Source organism: Lepisosteus oculatus, chromosome 5, assembly GCF_040954835.1.
Source record: "Lepisosteus oculatus isolate fLepOcu1 chromosome 5, fLepOcu1.hap2, whole genome shotgun sequence".
NCBI classification, from domain to species: Eukaryota; Metazoa; Chordata; class Actinopteri; order Semionotiformes; family Lepisosteidae; genus Lepisosteus; species Lepisosteus oculatus.
In genome coordinates, this window is record NC_090700.1 from 15,578,050 (window position 1) to 15,596,923 (window position 18,874).

Consider the following 18,874-nt stretch of genomic DNA (forward strand, 5'->3'; position numbering starts at 1 on the left):
TCCACTACCACATTAGTAATTTACAAACATTATTAATATATGTATCTGATTAGCAATCAATTAACCTTAAATGAGGTGAAGGATTTTGCTTGTTGTTAGCTGTCAGTCAAGATCCATTATAAGATAACATGTTTCTCTGAATAACAAGAGCAAATGACTTAACCTCTTCCTTGACAAATCCAGTATCATAATATTTAACACCATGGTTACAGGCTGCCTGCCAAATCATCATGCTGTGCAGCACACTTGCCCCTGAAAAGAATTATAACAGATGAAAAGTCTAAATATAGGCATGGAAAAGAAAATTCTTTAAACGTAAACGTAAGCATAGCAAATCACTTAGTGTTTAAGAAAGTAGAGCAATTTTTTCCCTGCATCTCACAGCTCTGAAAGTTACACTTCTACACTGTACACTTCAGACATTTGTGTCATGCGGAGTTATCTTTAAAACTCAGCAAAACTGCTTGAGGTGCGAGAAATTTGCATTTATTTGCGAATCTTTGAAATCCTAGAGATGTGTGAAAATTAATTAGGTCACAATGCTGCAAAAAACAAGTTCAACAATTTTAAACCAGGGTGCACACACAAAATAGAATGCCAGCAACAACCTGAGAATATGCTACAATATAGACACACTATTCCAAGATGTCGTAAGTTACATAGTTGGTCTAACCAGTTAATAAATGTCTCTAAGTGGATTTTTAGGTAACTATACCTTTAACTAAGTGAATGTTTTGAGTTAAACACTAGAAATGACCACCGGAAACATACTATATATATATATGATCTTATTTGTAAGAAATGAAAACAGATAACTCCTTCTCTCCATAGCCCTGAATTGGATCACTTGGTTATAAAATGAATAGATCCAAAAACCCAGAATACACAAGGACCTCTAGGAATATAAACTATGACACCACTGCTTCACAGCTACAAATTTTGCTTTGATTTACTTTTGTAATGTAAGTTCAATGTTGATATTTTCAGATTACTTGGAAATTCCAGATGAGATAATTACAAAAGAGTTCTATGATCAGGCTATGAGGCTGGAGCTTTCACGTCCAAACTGTGACAAATGTATCTACACTGGGTGTAAATCTGTCTCCATGACAACCAGAGGAGGGTGAAAAGTCACAGCTCACTCCCTATATATAGTAATCAATAACCTTCTTGTAGCACCAGATGGAGGTTATAGTGGTGACGCTTTCATCAGTTGATTACAAGCTGAAAAAAGAACCGCACAGAATCAGACACTATCTGCAGTATGCAAAGCAATCTGTGTACTTCACTTGATTATATTGCCATATTAAGCCATGCACTGAGGTAAGCAGAGTGCCTAGCCAAGTCGTCAAATTGAGAAAACTTGTTACGTATTAATTTAAAAAATAAAACATTGAGTTCAAAATAATTTCTGAACTTGTCTTCCAATGAACATTCTGTAAACCCTTTCTACCATGTCCTTTGCAAAAGCACATTCCAGATCAGAAGGGTACACAGGTATAGAATTGTTGTGTCCTTGTTTCTAATGGACTAGTGTGAGATCATAGTACCCACAGTCAAGTTCAATAATTAATTGTTCCAAATTGGTATACATGAACTAACCTACTAGATCAGAGGCTTGAACAAAAACTGAAATGAATTTTTAGGTGCAATCAGGACTCCGATACACTTGTGATCAACAGTACAGAAATAATTTCTGGTAAGTCCACAGCTGCTTAGCTTTGTAAAGGAAATAAGTGTGTAAGTTCTTCATCTGGGCACAATCATACAATCCAGACTGTTTAAAGCCAGTCAAGTTGATAAAGGAATGTCTTGAGTGGAGACCAGAACAGGCTGCTTGGACTCCAGTGGTGATGAAAATGTCCACTGTGAGCTCACCCAGAATTCCATGAGAGTTTAAGACAGGACAGATCTTGAACTTGACACTTTTACTGAAGACTTACTGAAAACAAATAACTTTGGAAAATGCATTAATTTATTCAAAGGAACAAGTAATAGGTTTATTCCATGCTGAAAAAAAGAAGAAAGAGAACACAACGTTTCGGCCGTGGAGCCTTCTTCAGGTGTGCACACCTGAAGAAGGCTCCACGGCCGAAACGTTGTGTTCTCTTTCTTCTTTTTTTCAGCATGGAATAAACCTATTACTTGTTCCTTTGCAGCCTACGCATGCTGACGCAGCTACCCACCTTAATTTATTCAAGCCCATCACATTCAATAATGAGACTGGACAGCTCACCAGTGTGATGATGAGTCTGTGACCTGAATCATGAGCGCTAGAAATAATTCAAAATCCACATCAACCTATTAATAAAATGACCATTTGTAGTAGATTATAAGAAATGGTATCAAACAGATTTTAAGCATTAGCAGACGATCTCCTCTTTTTCCAGCATGTTTCAAAACCAAATCTTTCAACACATCTCCCTGGAGTGCAGGCCTTGTTGACAATTATAATTGTGAGAGAATTTCATCTTATATTGCGACATAAGTAACCTGCTGTTTTTTATAATTATGAGCCAATGTAACTAAAAATGTGGTATCTATTTTCCTGGGGAACAGAAAGATGGCTAAAATTTAACGGATTCCTTCTGCGCTCAAGAGCTCCGAGAACAACAGAGCTCAGTAAGTAAAAACAGGATGAGGTGACAGGTAACCACATGACAGCCAGTAACAGGCATCATTTTGTCTGGCTCACGTTTTTTTTTCCCCCCTACAGGAGCAAAACTGAGTCAGCCATTGGAAAACAGAAGAGAAAAGAAAGAAGGGGAGAAAAACACATTTCTCCATATGATAAACGCATTTTCAGGTGCAACACAGCTCGTCAAGAGGTCTTTCAACAAGAAGCAGAGTGCAAAATAAATTAAACAGCAGGCAGATGAATCTGAAAGCCATAATTCATACTACAGTAAGGAATACACAATTGGCTGTTGCTTAATTCCAGCAATAATCCTCTTAAGTACTTTTCAGAAGCCTATGCAACCACAAAGGAGTTAGAAGAGTGTGTTGGATGGGTAAATAGGAAAGTCAGAAAGCTGCATTTAGCCTTAATGCAACATTTATTTAGTGCCTTAAATATTCACCCTCCCCCTTGTACTACGTATACATGTATGTTGATAGCATGGCCACAATTCTACAATTTTAAATGAAAAACATACTGTACAACAGGGCAATCTGAGATTAAAAGTCTAACTGATTTATTCAAAGCACAAAAACAGAAACACAAAAGCTGCCTTGATTTAACTGTCAACAAGAAGTATGGCCTCTCATAATACAAGTGTCACAGTAAATACTCATTTTTACCAGTCTATGTGACAAATTAATGGATCCCAATAAAAATGATTCCAGTTTAATTCTCACTAGTTTTCATCTGGAGCACCTGGTAAATATTATATTACATTTTATAATTAATTTAAACTAGCATTTGCAGTATATAGTGCTTTTAATCACATTCCAGAGTATTTCACATACTGGACAGAAACCCCTTTATCCACCACTGATATGCAGTTCCAACCTGGGTGACATACTGCAGCCATTACACACTGGCAGTAGTACGTCAGATCAGGGAGAAATTACTTCACTATCTGAATTATGGGGGAACTTCAGATTCAAATCCACAGATTTCAGCCTGAATGCCAATGTTAACACCTCTAATTTTATAAACAGTGCCATGGCATCTTTAATAATCCAGTGGTCAATCCTTACGTTTCACCTCATCTAAAGGATAACACCTCCTGGAGCAATATCTCCTGTCCCTGTACTGGGGCACTGCTTTGGTTCCAGCCTTGCTTAGCTTGTGAGATCAGTTAGAAAATGGTGACACTGTTATCCATTATAATGTAATATAATGTACATTACTCTTTTGGAGCTCTAGTAATAGAAATTTTCACTCAAGGCTAAGTCCAGTTGAGTTGAATAGTCTAAAATGTCTACATAAACAATATGTCCATATTATTTTACAGTTTGTTCTTGTTTCTCCAAATCTCTAGCACAACCGTTCAGACCCATGTCTAAAAACTGAGTTATCCTTAAAGTAAAAAACAAATGGTTTTAAAAACAATACTGTATGTCAAATATTTTGACTCTGACCTGTATGTGGACAGTTTTCAGATTTCTTTCCTTTCAGTTTTCAGTTTATGCTTTACAATTTTCTGTTGTTTCTTTTTGCATTTCCCCAGGGAATGTTGTATCTTTCAAAATTTCCACATGAAGTGCTTGAAATAAATTCTTTTTGAAGATAATGAGCCTTATGGAATCAAATAGTTTTGCTTATTGAGATGAAAGAAGCTTATGTTCCCCTTTTCACACAATGCAATGCTATGTATATCCATTAAAAATGTTTTAAAACACCAAATGCATCCCACACCCGTGAAAATAAGCATTTAAAGCACATTCACAGCTTTAACATATGAACAGAAAGAAGTCCAACCTGTAAGAACACAGGAAGGCAGAGTAGAGAGTAGTCATACCTGCTTCCCATCGAGTGTGTACAGCTTCTTGACCACACCAGAGTCAAGTTTGATGGCGTCGGTGATGTCAGTCAACACCTGCTCAAAGGAGTGTGCAGTCTTCTTGTTGAGGAGGATGCGGACGGCTTTGCGTGGCTTGACCCCGCTGCGGATGATGGTGACCAGTTTGGGGCGGATGAAGTCTTTGCTCTCCTTTGCTTCAGTGGGGCTAGCTTTGGCAATACCCAGGGCCGGAGGTGGCCGGGCGGAAGCCACAGTCTTGACGTTGACAGACCAGTTGGGGTTCACGTTTTTTGTGTACTCTAGTTTCTTGAAGGGCTCTATCGATCCGCACACATAGCTTTCACCTGCAGAGGAAGCCAAAGGAGATCACTGTTGATTGGGACACTGCAGGGTTTCTCCTTTGAACCCAGGGCCCCAGCACTGCAAGGCAGCAATGCTAACGACTGTACCACCATGCCGCTTCTACTGTATTGTTACAAAAGGGGGTTACGATAATGGAGAAAATCAGGAATGGACCGTGTGGTTTAATCAATAACTAAATTAAACTATTATAACCCCCAACTTGTAAGGATTTCTCCACGAATATACCAGAGCAGTTGGTATAGTTAGAGGCACATTAATTTTATTCTATAGCACAGTTTTGATGAACAGAGCAATAATTCAGGCACACTTGGTTTAAACAAATAATTATTAACTGAATATACAACATACAACATACTTGTTTTCCTATGTACAGTACACATTTACAGACGAGGTGTTTCAGAGACCTACAGTACAGTACGTGTAGACCACCAAAACCTCCAGTCTGCCACTAAGTATTAAACTCTTAATTAATGTCTGCAGAAGCCAAAATTGCCAGCAGCCATATCACCCTGCAACTCACAACTGGCAACTCACTGAAGCTAAGCAGGTGTGAGCCTGGTCAGTACCTGGATGGGAGACCCTTCTGGGAAAACCTGCTGAAAGAGGTGTTAGTGGTGCTCACTCTGTGGTCTGTGTTGACATCCTAATGCCCCAGTATACTGTTAGGGACACTACACTGTAAAAAGATGCCGTCCTTCAGATGAAACATAAAATCAACGTCCTGACTCTCTGTGGTCATTAAAAAATCCCAGGGTATTTCTCAAAAAGAGTAAGGGTTTTACCCTGGCTCCCTGGCCAAATTTCCCATTGGCCTTTAATAATCCCCATCTATGAATTGGCTTCATAACTCTGTTCTCCTCCCCAATAAAAGCTGATGTGTGGCGAGTGCTCTGGCACATTCAGGTGGATGCTGCACATTGGTGGTGGTGAAGGGGAGTCACCATTACCTGTAAAGAGCTTTGAGTGGAGTGTCCAAAATTATTATTATTAAAATAGTAGAGAAGGCAGCTTATCACTTAAATAGAATAGAGTCTATGATTAAATCTCTCTCTGCAAACCCAGATGCCACAAAACAAATGGGACTATCTCCCTATTCCAAAATGCACCCAATAAGCAGAAGAGGGTGTTTAAAACTCCAAGTTCCCTAAAAGCTACAGAATAGGAAGCTCTCTTGGCAAGGTTCAAAAACATAGCTCCAATCGGGTCGGATCTCAACCAAGGACCTCTTGCCTGGCACGTCTTTTCCTCTCTCCTCCCTCTCTCGTGGTGTCTTCCTTCTGTCCTCTCTTTTATCCCACACTTTTGACACTTAATTATTTACCCAGAACTTAATTACATAAGGTAAACCTTGGTAAAGTGTAGGATTGCCCTGATCACAGACTCTGGACCCCTACATATCAGCAAACATCACTTTTGCTTTGAAGCTGGAAATGTTTACACTGCCTGGTGTTTCACACTTTATCTAAACTCTTAGAGACCAACAGTATAACAGTAGTCACCTGTAACAGTATGTACAAAAAATATAATACCACACAAAGTCTACCCTTTGTTAATCGAGGCACGATACATTATACATTACAAGATTCACATGACTTGTCACCTCATGCTGACGGAGATTGAGGCAAGTTTAGTCAAGTTAAACTCCAATTTGTTTTTGTTTTTTTCAGGGCCTATAATACTGTTGTCTCTCCGGATGCCTTATAAAACCTGTTATATAAAGGAATTAAGTGTCCGAGTCCATTAGGGCAATAAAAACAATGACCAGCTCTGTCAGGAATTCTGCCTTAGTCCACTCCTAGAGCCTGTGTAAACACTTATGTATTCACTGGTCTCCGAGCTCCTGGTACTACATCCTAGCTCAATCTACTGTAGTAATGTTCAAAGTAACATGGCAATGTGCACTGACCACAGGAAGAGAAGCAAGTAAGATTCCAGTACTTGATAAAGATGGTAACATGCAAACATTCTACCACTGTGCACTTTTTGCAACCTGAAGAGGCCCCAATCTTGGTGACATATCATGATTTGAAATCTGCCAGATCAAAATCTTACCTCTAAACATTGAACTCTCTCACTAATGAGATGATTTGAGTCAATGCAAAATTCAATGAAGTATTTTTGATATTCTTTGGGGTGATGAAAATGTATAGTGTAGAAACATCAGACCATTATGTATTAAACACAGTAGAAACATACAATTTGTGACCATTCATAGACTAAGGCCAAATACTTCAGTGTGAGTATGACAGGCACACCAAGCCTCTACATTGCATAACTTCCTGATCTTAATATAGCTCTTGATGCACTAAGAAGGATAAGAGCTGTATTTTAACCTAGCACTTACTCAACAATCTCCAGTATGATTAGTGAGTAAAAATGCCTAATAAAGCAATACTGTTGTGAACAATTAAGCACTGGGAGAAATTACAGCCAACAGCCAATATGTTATAAGTATAATGAAATATCAAATACTAGTTTGATATGTAGAAGGTGCATCAACTATCCATGGGTTTGTGTAATTTTTATCATGACATTTAAAAAAAATTCCACTGATGTGTTTTTGGTACACTAAGCAGTAGCCATGGCACTTTCCAAAAATGAGGTACCTAACCACGCCTTTTGAGTTGCATATCGGCCAAAAGTGCAAAAGGTTGTTCTACCGGCACACTCTTAATTTCAATCTTCCAGTCAACCTTCCTTTACACACAGGGTCACACTTGTGCCTCAAAAGCAGTTTTATACAAACTGAAAATGCCATTTCAGAACAAATTATACCATTTGCTCATTTTCGTTAAATAGATATTGTAAATCTCTTACCCCTTTGAAAGAAAAAAAAAAGAGATAAAACACCCTCACAACATTAATTATTCTCTAAACTCAATTAAACAGTTGAAACAGTGGAAATGAACTGTCAAAAAACAATCATTACATCACAGGCTGCAGCACAAAGGTTAATTGTTCATTAATCATTAATGAAATGCCCTATTTTAATTTAGATACTCGTCAGTACATAATTTTACATTTTTAGCACAATTTACTTCAAGGTCATCTTGGTGAGGCAGACCGAGAACCCATTTATAAAACGGGTTACAATTTGGATATTAGATATTCAAGACAAATTCTTAATTCTGTGATTTTGTACTGTATATACTGTACAGTATATTGCTTCACTCAACAAAGAGAAATTTAAGACTGCTGAAATAATTTATTTTTTAGAATCGGTTTTTAAAGTAGTTTTGCGCAATTATTACACACATCACATTTTTCACCATGACTGAAGATTAGAAACAGCTATAAACAACTGACAGTCATTACGCAAAGTTATTTACGCGTTAGTGTTCAGCGGTAAATAACACAACTCTACAGTCACTACCAGACTGCATCGATATCTTCTGCTCTAATTGAGACTTCAAGTGAGGACAATTTTTCTTATTTATATAAGCTGTTATGGCCATAGTCTGGGATCTAAGCTTCTATGCTCCAGGAAGCATGCTTAAAACACATTTCCTGCTTTAAACTTGATGAATGCCATCAATACATCAACAATCAAAGTATTTTAAATTAAAATTAAACCATGTAAATGCACTTCTGTAGGTAACACCATCTATTACATCCAATAGACCATTAGAGAGGCCCTGAACTTAGTGCTTTTTACAGTGGAATTAAAAGGCAATGTGATCTGCCATGTGCTGTTATGCTGTCTAAAAGTTCAGCTCCTTATGCCTCTAGAGAGTATGAAATCAGAGGGTAATATATTAAAAGATATTCATTACTTAAGAATAGGGGTTTCATTCTGCCAAATTAAATTTCTGACTTCTCCCACCATATTTTCCATTGTCTGAACTGAGCTTACCTTGAGGGGAAATAAAACCCAGCTGTCCTGGCCTATTCCTGTTACCCTACATAATATGATGAAATTCCATAATAATCTGCTAGTTTAAATACAATCTTATCTTACATGCCACTAAAAAACTGACTTGTCGTATGACTCATCATAATTATTTGTGTTGAACTTTAAGCACTAAAAAAATGAACTAACAGTTAGTTCTGAGAAATTTCTCAACATAATGCAAATCAGTGCCCTCACACCTCAAGCCATTAAGCAGACAGAAGGCCTATGTTTAAATGGAATTTCCAATCTTTTGACATACGGACGCAGTTCAGAATCACCAGCTGCCTAAAATGAGATTCTACATTTATGACTTTGGAACGGAAAATGAGAAGCAGCATTGTCCACCCATCAGACCCATTCAACGTTTGATGCGCTGCTAGTTTCACAGCCCTTCCCATGAGAACCGGCACCGAATGGAGGAGATGCTCATTTCTCACGGACGTCACTGATGGCCTGCAGTGCAGACACCGGGCAAGTGACAAGAATTGTTGTTTTGCCAAAAGCTGAAAGAACTTGTGCCCGTCCCTTGTCGGGAGAGGCTCTGGCACCCCTGTGGTCGTGAAAGGAAGAGGAGCCTAAAAAAATGGATGGATGCATGAAAGACCCCAGGCAGAACCAGAATAATGTGTGGCCTAAGGCTGAATCAACACTCCAAGCAAGGGCCTATAATGGTTGAGCAACCCAGAGAGCTCAGGATAAAATAACTTTTAAATTACACATTGAGAAAAGACTTGCTCTATGCCTCTGATGTTGAATGAAAAGTAAAGTCTTCACACTGCCAGGAAACTAATAAGTCAGATTATGCTTTAGAGACATAATGGAGATCATAATGGAGACAATATTTGCGGTGACATCGCATCCTTAATGGACACAGATGGCTTCTGATTTTTTATCAGAACTTTTTAAAGTTTTAAATATCAAACAAAAACATGGAGGTCACTAATAATAAAGGAGGCTAACTCTTTCTAACTAGTTCTGTACATGTGAAGAATTAGTGACCATGCTGCCAGTTTTTACACTGAATTTAACCCCCTCTCCAAGAAACAGCTTCTGCAATTGACTGTATTGGCAAAGTGCAAGTTCCCACTGCTCTCTGCTGTATGTACTGTAACATAATTGTATTGTGGTCCCAGAGGTTTATCATAAGCAGCGTTTATAAATGTACAGCAGAAACCCGTCTTCATATACAACATATATACATACTGTACTATATAATTCTCAGTTATTGGGAAAGTTGATTATTTCCATCCAGGTTTAGGCTTTGTAGTTACAATCAACTAATAAAACTAATAAGAACAGGACTGAACTTCTCCAGGTTGCCTATAAGACTTTTAATAGCATTTAAGGAAGACTGCAAAATGGAACAGGCCAGTTTTGCTCAGCATTCATTTGCTTGCTATTACATTCAAGATCGAAGAACCTCATTATGTCACACACAACTGACTATTCCAAATCCGTGGGGGTAAAAAAAAAAAATTAAGACTTAATTTTCTAACCACTTAATTGCAGAGGAGCCGGAACCTAACCCAACAAACAACAGGCACAAGGCAGAGTGCACCCTGGATGGGATGACAGTCCACTGCAAGGGCACACTCAGACACGCACACACTCACACCAGGGCCAATTTTCCCAGAAGCCACATAACCTACCTGTATGTCTTTGGACTGTGGGCGATAACCAGGACACCCAGAGGAATCCCAAGTGAACACAGGGAGAATAATTAGCAATTCTAAATTAATAAAAATATACCCATTTCCCGATTCCTGTTGATGTAAAAAGATGCGTTCAAATGTGCTGTGTGATCCAGCCACCTCATAAAATATGAATTACCATCGCTTGGGTTTAGTGAGGCTTCTGTAACTCCTACGATACCGATACCGATACCATATTTATGGTATATGCCAACAGAGAAATTTGAAGTTCCTTCATTTTTTTTATAAAACACACTTACAGATATGCTTACCTGAATTAAAAACAAACCAGAAACGTGTAGTGTTCAAATCTGGTAACTTCAGTCAAGAATGTGTGAAGTTCAAAGACATGCCAGTTCACAGAGTCACAACCCAAAATATGTCCAGTAACCAAAGGCACTCACTGTTTTGAAATTTATTTGAATTTCGTTCAAATGAATCAGTCAAAAACACACAAAACAGATTGAACATATCAAGTGTCTACTGGTTAAAATCTACAGGTTAAATGTAGACAAATATTCCTAAAAATGGTTGCTTGGTGTTGTAGATAAAACATTATTTGTGAAGATAACTATCAAAGACAATAGACAACAACATGGGAATCAGAAAGCATAATCACTTAAATTCTCTTAGTGAGGAGTGGGGATTTAAGTGCATGTTATAGGACCAGATAATACATTATAATAGTCTGATGAGCACTTCTGCTGCAAAATAATTGTTAAATAAAAGTTAATTTTATTTTTTCTGAGTCCCAATCACTGGAAAACATTGCCCTCACTTTTTGTCCCAGAAAAGAAAAAACAAACAAACCTGTTTGAGCTCCAGAGTTTTTGATACTTTGATTAATTTGTTTTGTAATGAAGTTCTCTTTCACAGTGACATTCTCTGCTTAGTGGACCTCCAAAAAGGATTTAAAGAAAACATACTCATATCAGAAAGAAAACTCTAAAAAAGAATAGGTGAAAGACCTACAGTACTTGGAACAACAGTAATACATTTCGTGAAAGGCAGATCTGGTCTTATATTGTTTGTCTCCTGTTACACAAACCCATTTGGAAGCAAAGTGTTGTCTTACCTTCAACTAACTGGTCCAACGAGGTGATCTTTCTGGTACCATCTATTGTGTAGATGGTTCTGACTCCCTGCGGCAAATTAACATTATCAGACAGAGTCCGAGTAAGGTCAGCTAAAAGTGCCTCGAAGGATCTAAACCTGTCCGGTGAGATGGCATATACGATTCCCTTGAAATATCGGTCTCCGTTGCGGTAAAAGCGAACCTTCTTTGCCCTTTTCTCGGAGCTGAGGGCTTGGAGGGTGCGGGTTCTGTACAGGCTACAGTGCGCGCTATGGGTAGGGCTTGGCAAACCGTTGGCCCGCGAGCTTCCTCGGTTGTACCTTTGTGCTTTATCTCTCTCATCAAAATGCTCCAACTCCATGTCTCTCCCTTGGGACATTTTTCAATGATTTATGACCTGGGGAAGAGAGCAGGGGGGAAAAAAGTACCTAATTGTTAACATTTCAGGAGGAAAAAATGCGCAATCATCTGTGAGCACATCTACTGCGCGCAATCAATAATGAGGGTGCCAGGTGTTAAATCAATCCCCAATGCTATTACGCAAATAACTGAACCTAACTCTTCTGTGAACCGACCATAGATATTAAAGAAAATAACTTTCTAATTACAGATTAAATTGCTGTTATTCCCGGTGTTACTACGATCCCCAATTTACCATAGCTGTCTTAATTGCTCACTATAGTATTTTCTGCACACAAGCTGATATGCAAATACACTTGTACTTGAGAACAACAAATATCTGTTAAAATGAAAGGAACAAGGGAACAGGAAATGTTGTATGCATAATACGTTTTCAGTTCTAATACCCTTACTTGTTACACGAGCTTTGTATAAATTACAGCGGAAGCCTGTGTGTTTTCAAAGGTGTGTTTGTCTAATTTCTAATCCATTTAGACAATAAAACAAAGAGGACAGATGTTTCCGTTATTTATACAAAACATCCCAAGTAACACTGATGTAATGAAATGATGTAACGAAAGAAAAAAGCAGGAATATGAATGGCCGTTTATATTTACAAAATATAAATGTATTCAATGAAATCTTTGGAATTGCAGACGATTAAATTGTATACCTCTTGTATGGAATAACACATAAATAGCCGGTGCTTTCTCATGCAGACATGCACTTTTTCAAAGCCATTAAAGAACAGGCACGGTGACAAATGTACAGTAGCAATTCACTGAATATTAAATTACAGGCACGTATTGTTTCACGATACAATCTTAGCAAATTATGAGTGTACTTTCCTCGGCGTGTTGACTTACCTTCAAGTGGCTACGGGTGCAGATGAGTCTTCGTCAAGATACGTCTCCTAAGATGCTGAATAACTTAATTTTAATACTGTCTTTTATTTATATGTGTTGTATCAGTAAATTCTGCAGCGTAAACCTGAACCTCTTTGTTGTCTTCTCGTACCCTGCCTGTGTGTGTGATGAGGGACTCTGGGTAGCAGCTGCTTTCTTCTGCTGCCGTGTTATTGCAGTGATTTGCATTGGTCCGTCCCTCATTGAAATGCAGCCCCTCAACGCAGCCTTCCATCATGCACATACCCTCCCCACCTCTCTCGCGTTGGGCTCCTGTAACAGAGCTGAAATCTGCTTAGTGTATTTTACAACTGCTTTGCCAAATTCGGAATGGGTACGTGTATATATATATACTGTACACATGCAACAACCGCAAAACATTCAATTGCTGTAACATTTCGATACCTCTATGATTTGTCTGTAATAGAACCTTTCTGCACACACAAGTATAACCAGTATATATACCTACAGAACACTTCTGAAGATTCAAATTTTAATGTGAAATTCTTAAAAATGTAAAGATTTGGATTTAAATCGCTAATCACTAAGTAGGACATACAGTCTTCAAAGATCTAGGAAAAGATTTGTTTTGCTCTTTTAACACAGAAGTTTTGAGACATTTATGCCTCTATAAAACAAATAAATGTTAAATACCAACAAAGATTCATTCAGTCATAAGGTGGGCTTTTTTTTTCCTGTATTCCTTTAATGTTTGGAGATAAGGAGTAAGAAATGCTGGGGTTTAAAAGCCCCCCCCTTAATTGAAATGGTTCAGGCCATCAAATCCAGAGGGCTGTATCAATGTTTGTGGCCTGTTAGAGTATCTGTACTAGAATAAAGCCATTCCCTACTGTACAAATGACTGCAAATTCACAATCCTAGAATTCTAGCCTTGTGGAAAGATTCAGCTGTTATCTCTTTTATTTGGCGTGAAACACCCTCAGTGGGGAAGGTATCTCTGTGCTTTGTACTGTAAGTATAATTACAATGGTTGTGTGGCCGAGCAGTCAGTCAATACAATTAAAGATGAAAATCTCACCTCTAGGCTGAGCACTGCCTGAAGATTTCAACAGTCTAACGGGTCCCTGAGCATTGCTAAGGAGCACATGTGCAGAGTAGCTGCACTTAGAACATATTTGGCATTTGTCTACATTTTTAGAAACAGTCTTGAGACACTGATGAAAGAAGGCACAGTGTACTTTTCCAGCAGACCCTACTGCTTTGCATTTACGTCATTAGTGTAGGCTAACATCTTTCAGGTCAGTCCCTTCTGGGATTGCAGAAAAATTGCCTTCTTATGGGATCATATCATTCAATTCTGTGTAAAAAGAAGTTCTATGCTGACCATTAAAATTTGAAAAGGATCCTTTGAAACCTAATATTTATTATTTGCTTCATATTTATCCAGGGGAACTTACAGTATATAGGTGCAATAGGATAACAGCACAATTAAAATACAATACTGGTCAGCAGAATAGCTATAATATACTGAGATGCGATAAAAACCTACAGTACCAGATGAATATTGGAACTTTGCCAAACAGTACTGTATATCACAGCTCAAGTTAAACATACATCAGAAGTAAAAATAGAAAATTGAAGGTGACAATGCTGATTAGTAGTACTGTAAATATGAATCGTGATGAATAGGATTGTCTTTAGGAGGTAAATCAAATGTTTTTGGCCTTCAAAGCTCTTCAAGATACACTTTCAAGAATATACCAGAAATATGTGTAAGGAGGCTGTATCTACTCTAAACATGTGCTTCAGCAGACAAGCCTACTGTAATTTTCTAGCATGGCACTACTTTTAAAAATTACCTACATCAAAATTGTTTAGTTGAAGCTTTACAAACTGAGGTTCAGATTGCATGTCAAGTACAGTCTGACTCACCGCTTGACAGTACTACTTGAATTACAATGGAACAATCAGGACCCTTACCATTTGCGACCAGTTATATTTGCATTATGCAAGGTGAACATGAGGGGTCAACATGGAGAGTTCAGGTCTCCTTTCAAAGTCCAGACACTGTCTGAATATACTATACAGCACCTTCCAGTTCACTCTGCATAATGACTTGAGGATTTTGACCTTTTAAACAGAGTATTTATCTCAGTTGTCTGACAGGTCCAGCTTTTAAGTATTGCTCTAGCCATGAGAGGAACTGATGATTTTTTAACCTTTTCTATAAATGCTATTTCAAATTGCACTGAGAAATAAAGACAGCAGCAAGATTGTCATTTCCAGTAAATGGCACTGACAGCCCAAGAAAGGAAAGCGTTTGCATTTTACCCCCCAGCAAGTAAGCAAATTAATTAATCATACTAAATACATCACATTAATTATAAATAGCTGTTGGTCTCATACTGCAGGGCACCGGGGTGATGTAAGTGTCTTCTAGATGGCTGCGATGGTGCTGAAATGTTAAGTAAGGTCTGATTCTATGCCTGTGATGTAACAAGCCAAGACAGACAAAAACAAAATTTAGAACTCTAATTACAAGAGTCTCAAGTGAAAACAATATTTGCACTTCAACTCTGCATTAAATTGACATTTGATTGCAATAGTGGATCAAATTTAGCTCTTACAAAGTATTTTAATTTACATACATTTCTCCATTTTATTCTAAGCATACAGTATCAAGCTAGCAAAGTGAACCAATAAATGGGTTGTCATAGATCAGGGATAGTCACAACTATAGGCCTGGTATACAATTGACTCATTTAGCCAAAACATCCTGGGTACCATGGCCTATGCATCTCTCAGGCTGTTTCAAAGTAGTCAGATCAAAATAATAAACCAGTGACCCAAAGCTGTGTTTCCCGATCTGCGGCTCGGAATACCTGACTAATTTGGTTTTTACTATAACTGAGTTGTATTAGTTTTGATCATAAAGGTCTGACATAGATCTTGGTGTTTGAAGTTTTAGTTCTTAATGAACAACAAAGAATATAAATTAGCATGCAAACCTCTGCCAGGTGATGCATTTCAGCTCTCCTCTCACATAGGTTTATTGTTTTAATGACTTTATACTAGATTTAACCAAGTGTGTCCATGCAGTCTTTAGTCACCAGTGTTATATGCTGCCAGTAATATTTCTGCTTACTTGCATAGACCTTTCTTTGCTCAGGCCTTAGTTTCAGAAATACTCCAGTTCAATGGTTCTCAATTCTGGTCCTGGGTAACACCTGTCTTTTCTGTTTTTTCCAATCCAGTCATCCCAGTTAACTTCAATTTTTATTTGGGCCCTATTTGGAAATTTGTTATCAGCTCTTAAGAAGCTGATTGAGACTTGAAGTGGCACGATTCCTTTGCCAATAAGTGATGTTCAGGACTGCCCTCATTCAGATATGCTAGCTGAAGTACTGTGTAACCAATTGCACTTCAACAGAAAACAGCACTGACTCACTGTGTCATTCCCACCTGTGTCTGCTGATCATCAACTGATCAGTTAGTAAGATCTGGTTAGTCAGAAATAAAGAAGGAATTCTTAATTAGCAAGTTGTTACCCAACACTTAACTAGAGTATTTTTTACATATGTGCATAAACAAGTGTAAACCATCAGTGCACATTAGTTACAGGCAGTAATCAACACTGACAATTAAGAGCATTTACCAATAGCGACCTATACCAATTTCTGAATTTTACAATTCGCCTCATTTAGTGTGTTAGAGGAAAGGTAGCTAACTGGACCTCTGTAGAAAGATGAAAAAGCAATGTGGGAAGTTTTGTTGTTTGATTTTTAGATTAAAATACTCTGATTAGACAGAAAGGAGGGAGAAAACTCTTAATAAACAGAGACTACATAGAGTTCTACATAGTGAGGTTGATGCAACAATATGCTTGAAGTTGGGCATTTCTGAAACTGAATGCAAAAGGAGGCAAAGCAAAGCACATGGATTAATTAAAGATACTGTATGAATTAGATGTGGTGATTAACTGAGGCTCTGTTTGAACAAAAAACGGCAGGCACAAGCCCCCCCCCAAAACCAAGGTTGGGAGACTGTTCTATAACAACCAGTTCAGTTGCATCCCTTTGATTGATGAGACTCCAGGTTATTATCCATGTATTCAAGCTGTGGGCAAGCCACCCACTTCAAAGTAAAATAATTGAAAACTGCACACAGCCAAAACATTGTCCCACTACTTTAGGTCCACTAGAGCCAAAAGACAAAGGGCGGTTTTTACCATAAATCAATAAGCAACAGATTTACATCAAAATAAAAACAGTAGTTAAGCTATAAATTACAGAAATGTAACTTACTAGAGCATTTTAAGTAAAGGAGACAGTGCAAGCAATTCTATTCCTCTGTATATAGGGGTATGGGACAGTTCAGTGGCGTAAAAACTAATCTGAGAAAACTAGCTCAAAACCATACTATGTAAAATAGCTCTAAAAACCTGGGGCAGTTTGTTATATTTCATTCAAAATTATATCTTCTTTGTCATGTTCTTTAATTTCTTTTTTTGTACTGTATAAAGGGAAATGTGCCCTAGAAAAACGGCATACTGAATTAATGTATATCTTTGCCAAAGCACAAGATAAACAGCACTCAAATACCTACCTCTTGCTAGAATTAAATTTTGTAATTTGGCACTTAAACTTCAGAAATACAGTATAGGGCTTTTATTGACTTTGTTTCATAGAGACACTATTAGAGCGGACCATTTGCAATACTAAATGTCTCTAAAAAGACTCATTTACTTTCTATCATTTAAAATTGATACAGTTTACAGTTCCAATTTTAAGAATGACTAACAAAAAGCAGATTTGGTAACAGGAACAGGAAAGGTTTATTCATTTTCAAAAGTATGCAGTTGTGACACTGTTTATTGGAGGCTTCTGAAACAAAACAAAAATGATCTCGGAACGAAGTGATCGAAGGTGTGCTGACAAAGAGGCTGGCAGGCTTGCAAATGAGAAGAAATTGCCTCCTTATGCTAAGTTGTGGTGCTTGAGTTGCTACTGAACAGCCTCTTTGAAGAGACTTGGAGCGTCTCTTGAAGACAAAGCTCAAACAAAAATGAAGAGCACAGAATGTAGACTACAGAATCCTGCCTTCTTGGAAGTCAAAGATTGGGCAGGCAAACCCTGGGTCCTGACAAGCCTGAAAGGTTAATAAAAAAATCCACGCTCCTTAAACTCCTCACCTGATTAAATACTCAGAACAAAAGCCCATTGTCATCTATTTTCAGTCTGACTGATTCAGGTTATGTTTTGTTTTATTAATCCCAAGGAACTAGGTTGCAATTTCTGCATTTTGCAGAGCTGACAATAAGCCTGGAGAGGCATTATCATGTCATGTGTTTCCAATAGTAAATATTGCTAAACCTTGACTTGAATTTCATTTGATACAATAGTTCTCCTAATTCTTCCAATAAAATTTACATTTCTTTATAAAATATCAAAGCATGGTCCGTATGAACAATGGGCTTCTGCTAAGCCAGAATGTATGATTCTGGATGGTTCAAACTTAAAAAGTGGGAATTACCACACATTGTGGAAGCAAGGAATCACGACTTGTACTTATGTAACTACTACCCACACTGAAACTGCTGATTGAATATGGATGAAGGCTTTAGCTCTCTCCAGTTATATAGAGTACTTCAAATTTGTGGTTGCTTTTCATCAGTATTTCCCTAGGCAAATATACCCAGATTAATATTCATATTCAGAATGAATTACTAGTTGTGTGGGTACGACTGTTTTTATTCATGTCAGAGAATCCACTTGCAAAACAGCCTGTTCCATTATTGTTGCTAAGAGAGAACCCCATTATTAAGCCAATGTCCCATTATTCAGAATTACTTCTATTTTTACATAATGTAATGTAATTTTACACCATGTCAGACATATCCAATAGTAAATTAAATATTGCTAAGCTTTGACTTGAATTGCATTTATACAACAGTTCTCCTAATTTTTCAAATAACATTTACAAAAGTATTTAATTATTAAAAAAGAAAACAATGTTTGTGTCATTATAACCTGCTGGAATTATATTTTGAATATTCCCTTTTAATTTTGCTTTGTTTCAGAATTTTAACAGTAATTAAAAAAATACTGAAATTCTACAAT

At 37.6% G+C, this 18,874-nt stretch overlaps 1 protein-coding gene across 4 annotated transcripts in view; it reads right to left on the bottom strand.

Annotated features, from left to right (window-relative positions):
- Positions 1-12,965, bottom strand: part of dclk1a (doublecortin-like kinase 1a) — a 100,524-nt gene extending 87,559 nt beyond the window's left edge. For 3 of the 4 annotated variants that reach the window (XM_015341959.2, XM_015341957.2, XM_015341960.2), the window contains exons 1-3: positions 12,756-12,965; positions 11,491-11,887; positions 4,467-4,813 (exon numbers count right to left, since the gene is read on the bottom strand). In XM_015341959.2, coding sequence (XP_015197445.1) covers positions 4,467-4,813; positions 11,491-11,869 — 726 coding nt within the window. In that variant the 5' untranslated portion in view covers positions 11,870-11,887; positions 12,756-12,965. The remainder of the gene's footprint in view (positions 1-4,466; positions 4,814-11,490; positions 11,888-12,755) is intronic. The other variant, XM_015341961.2, reaches the window with a different exon arrangement.
- Positions 12,966-18,874: the final 5,909 nt, after the last annotated feature.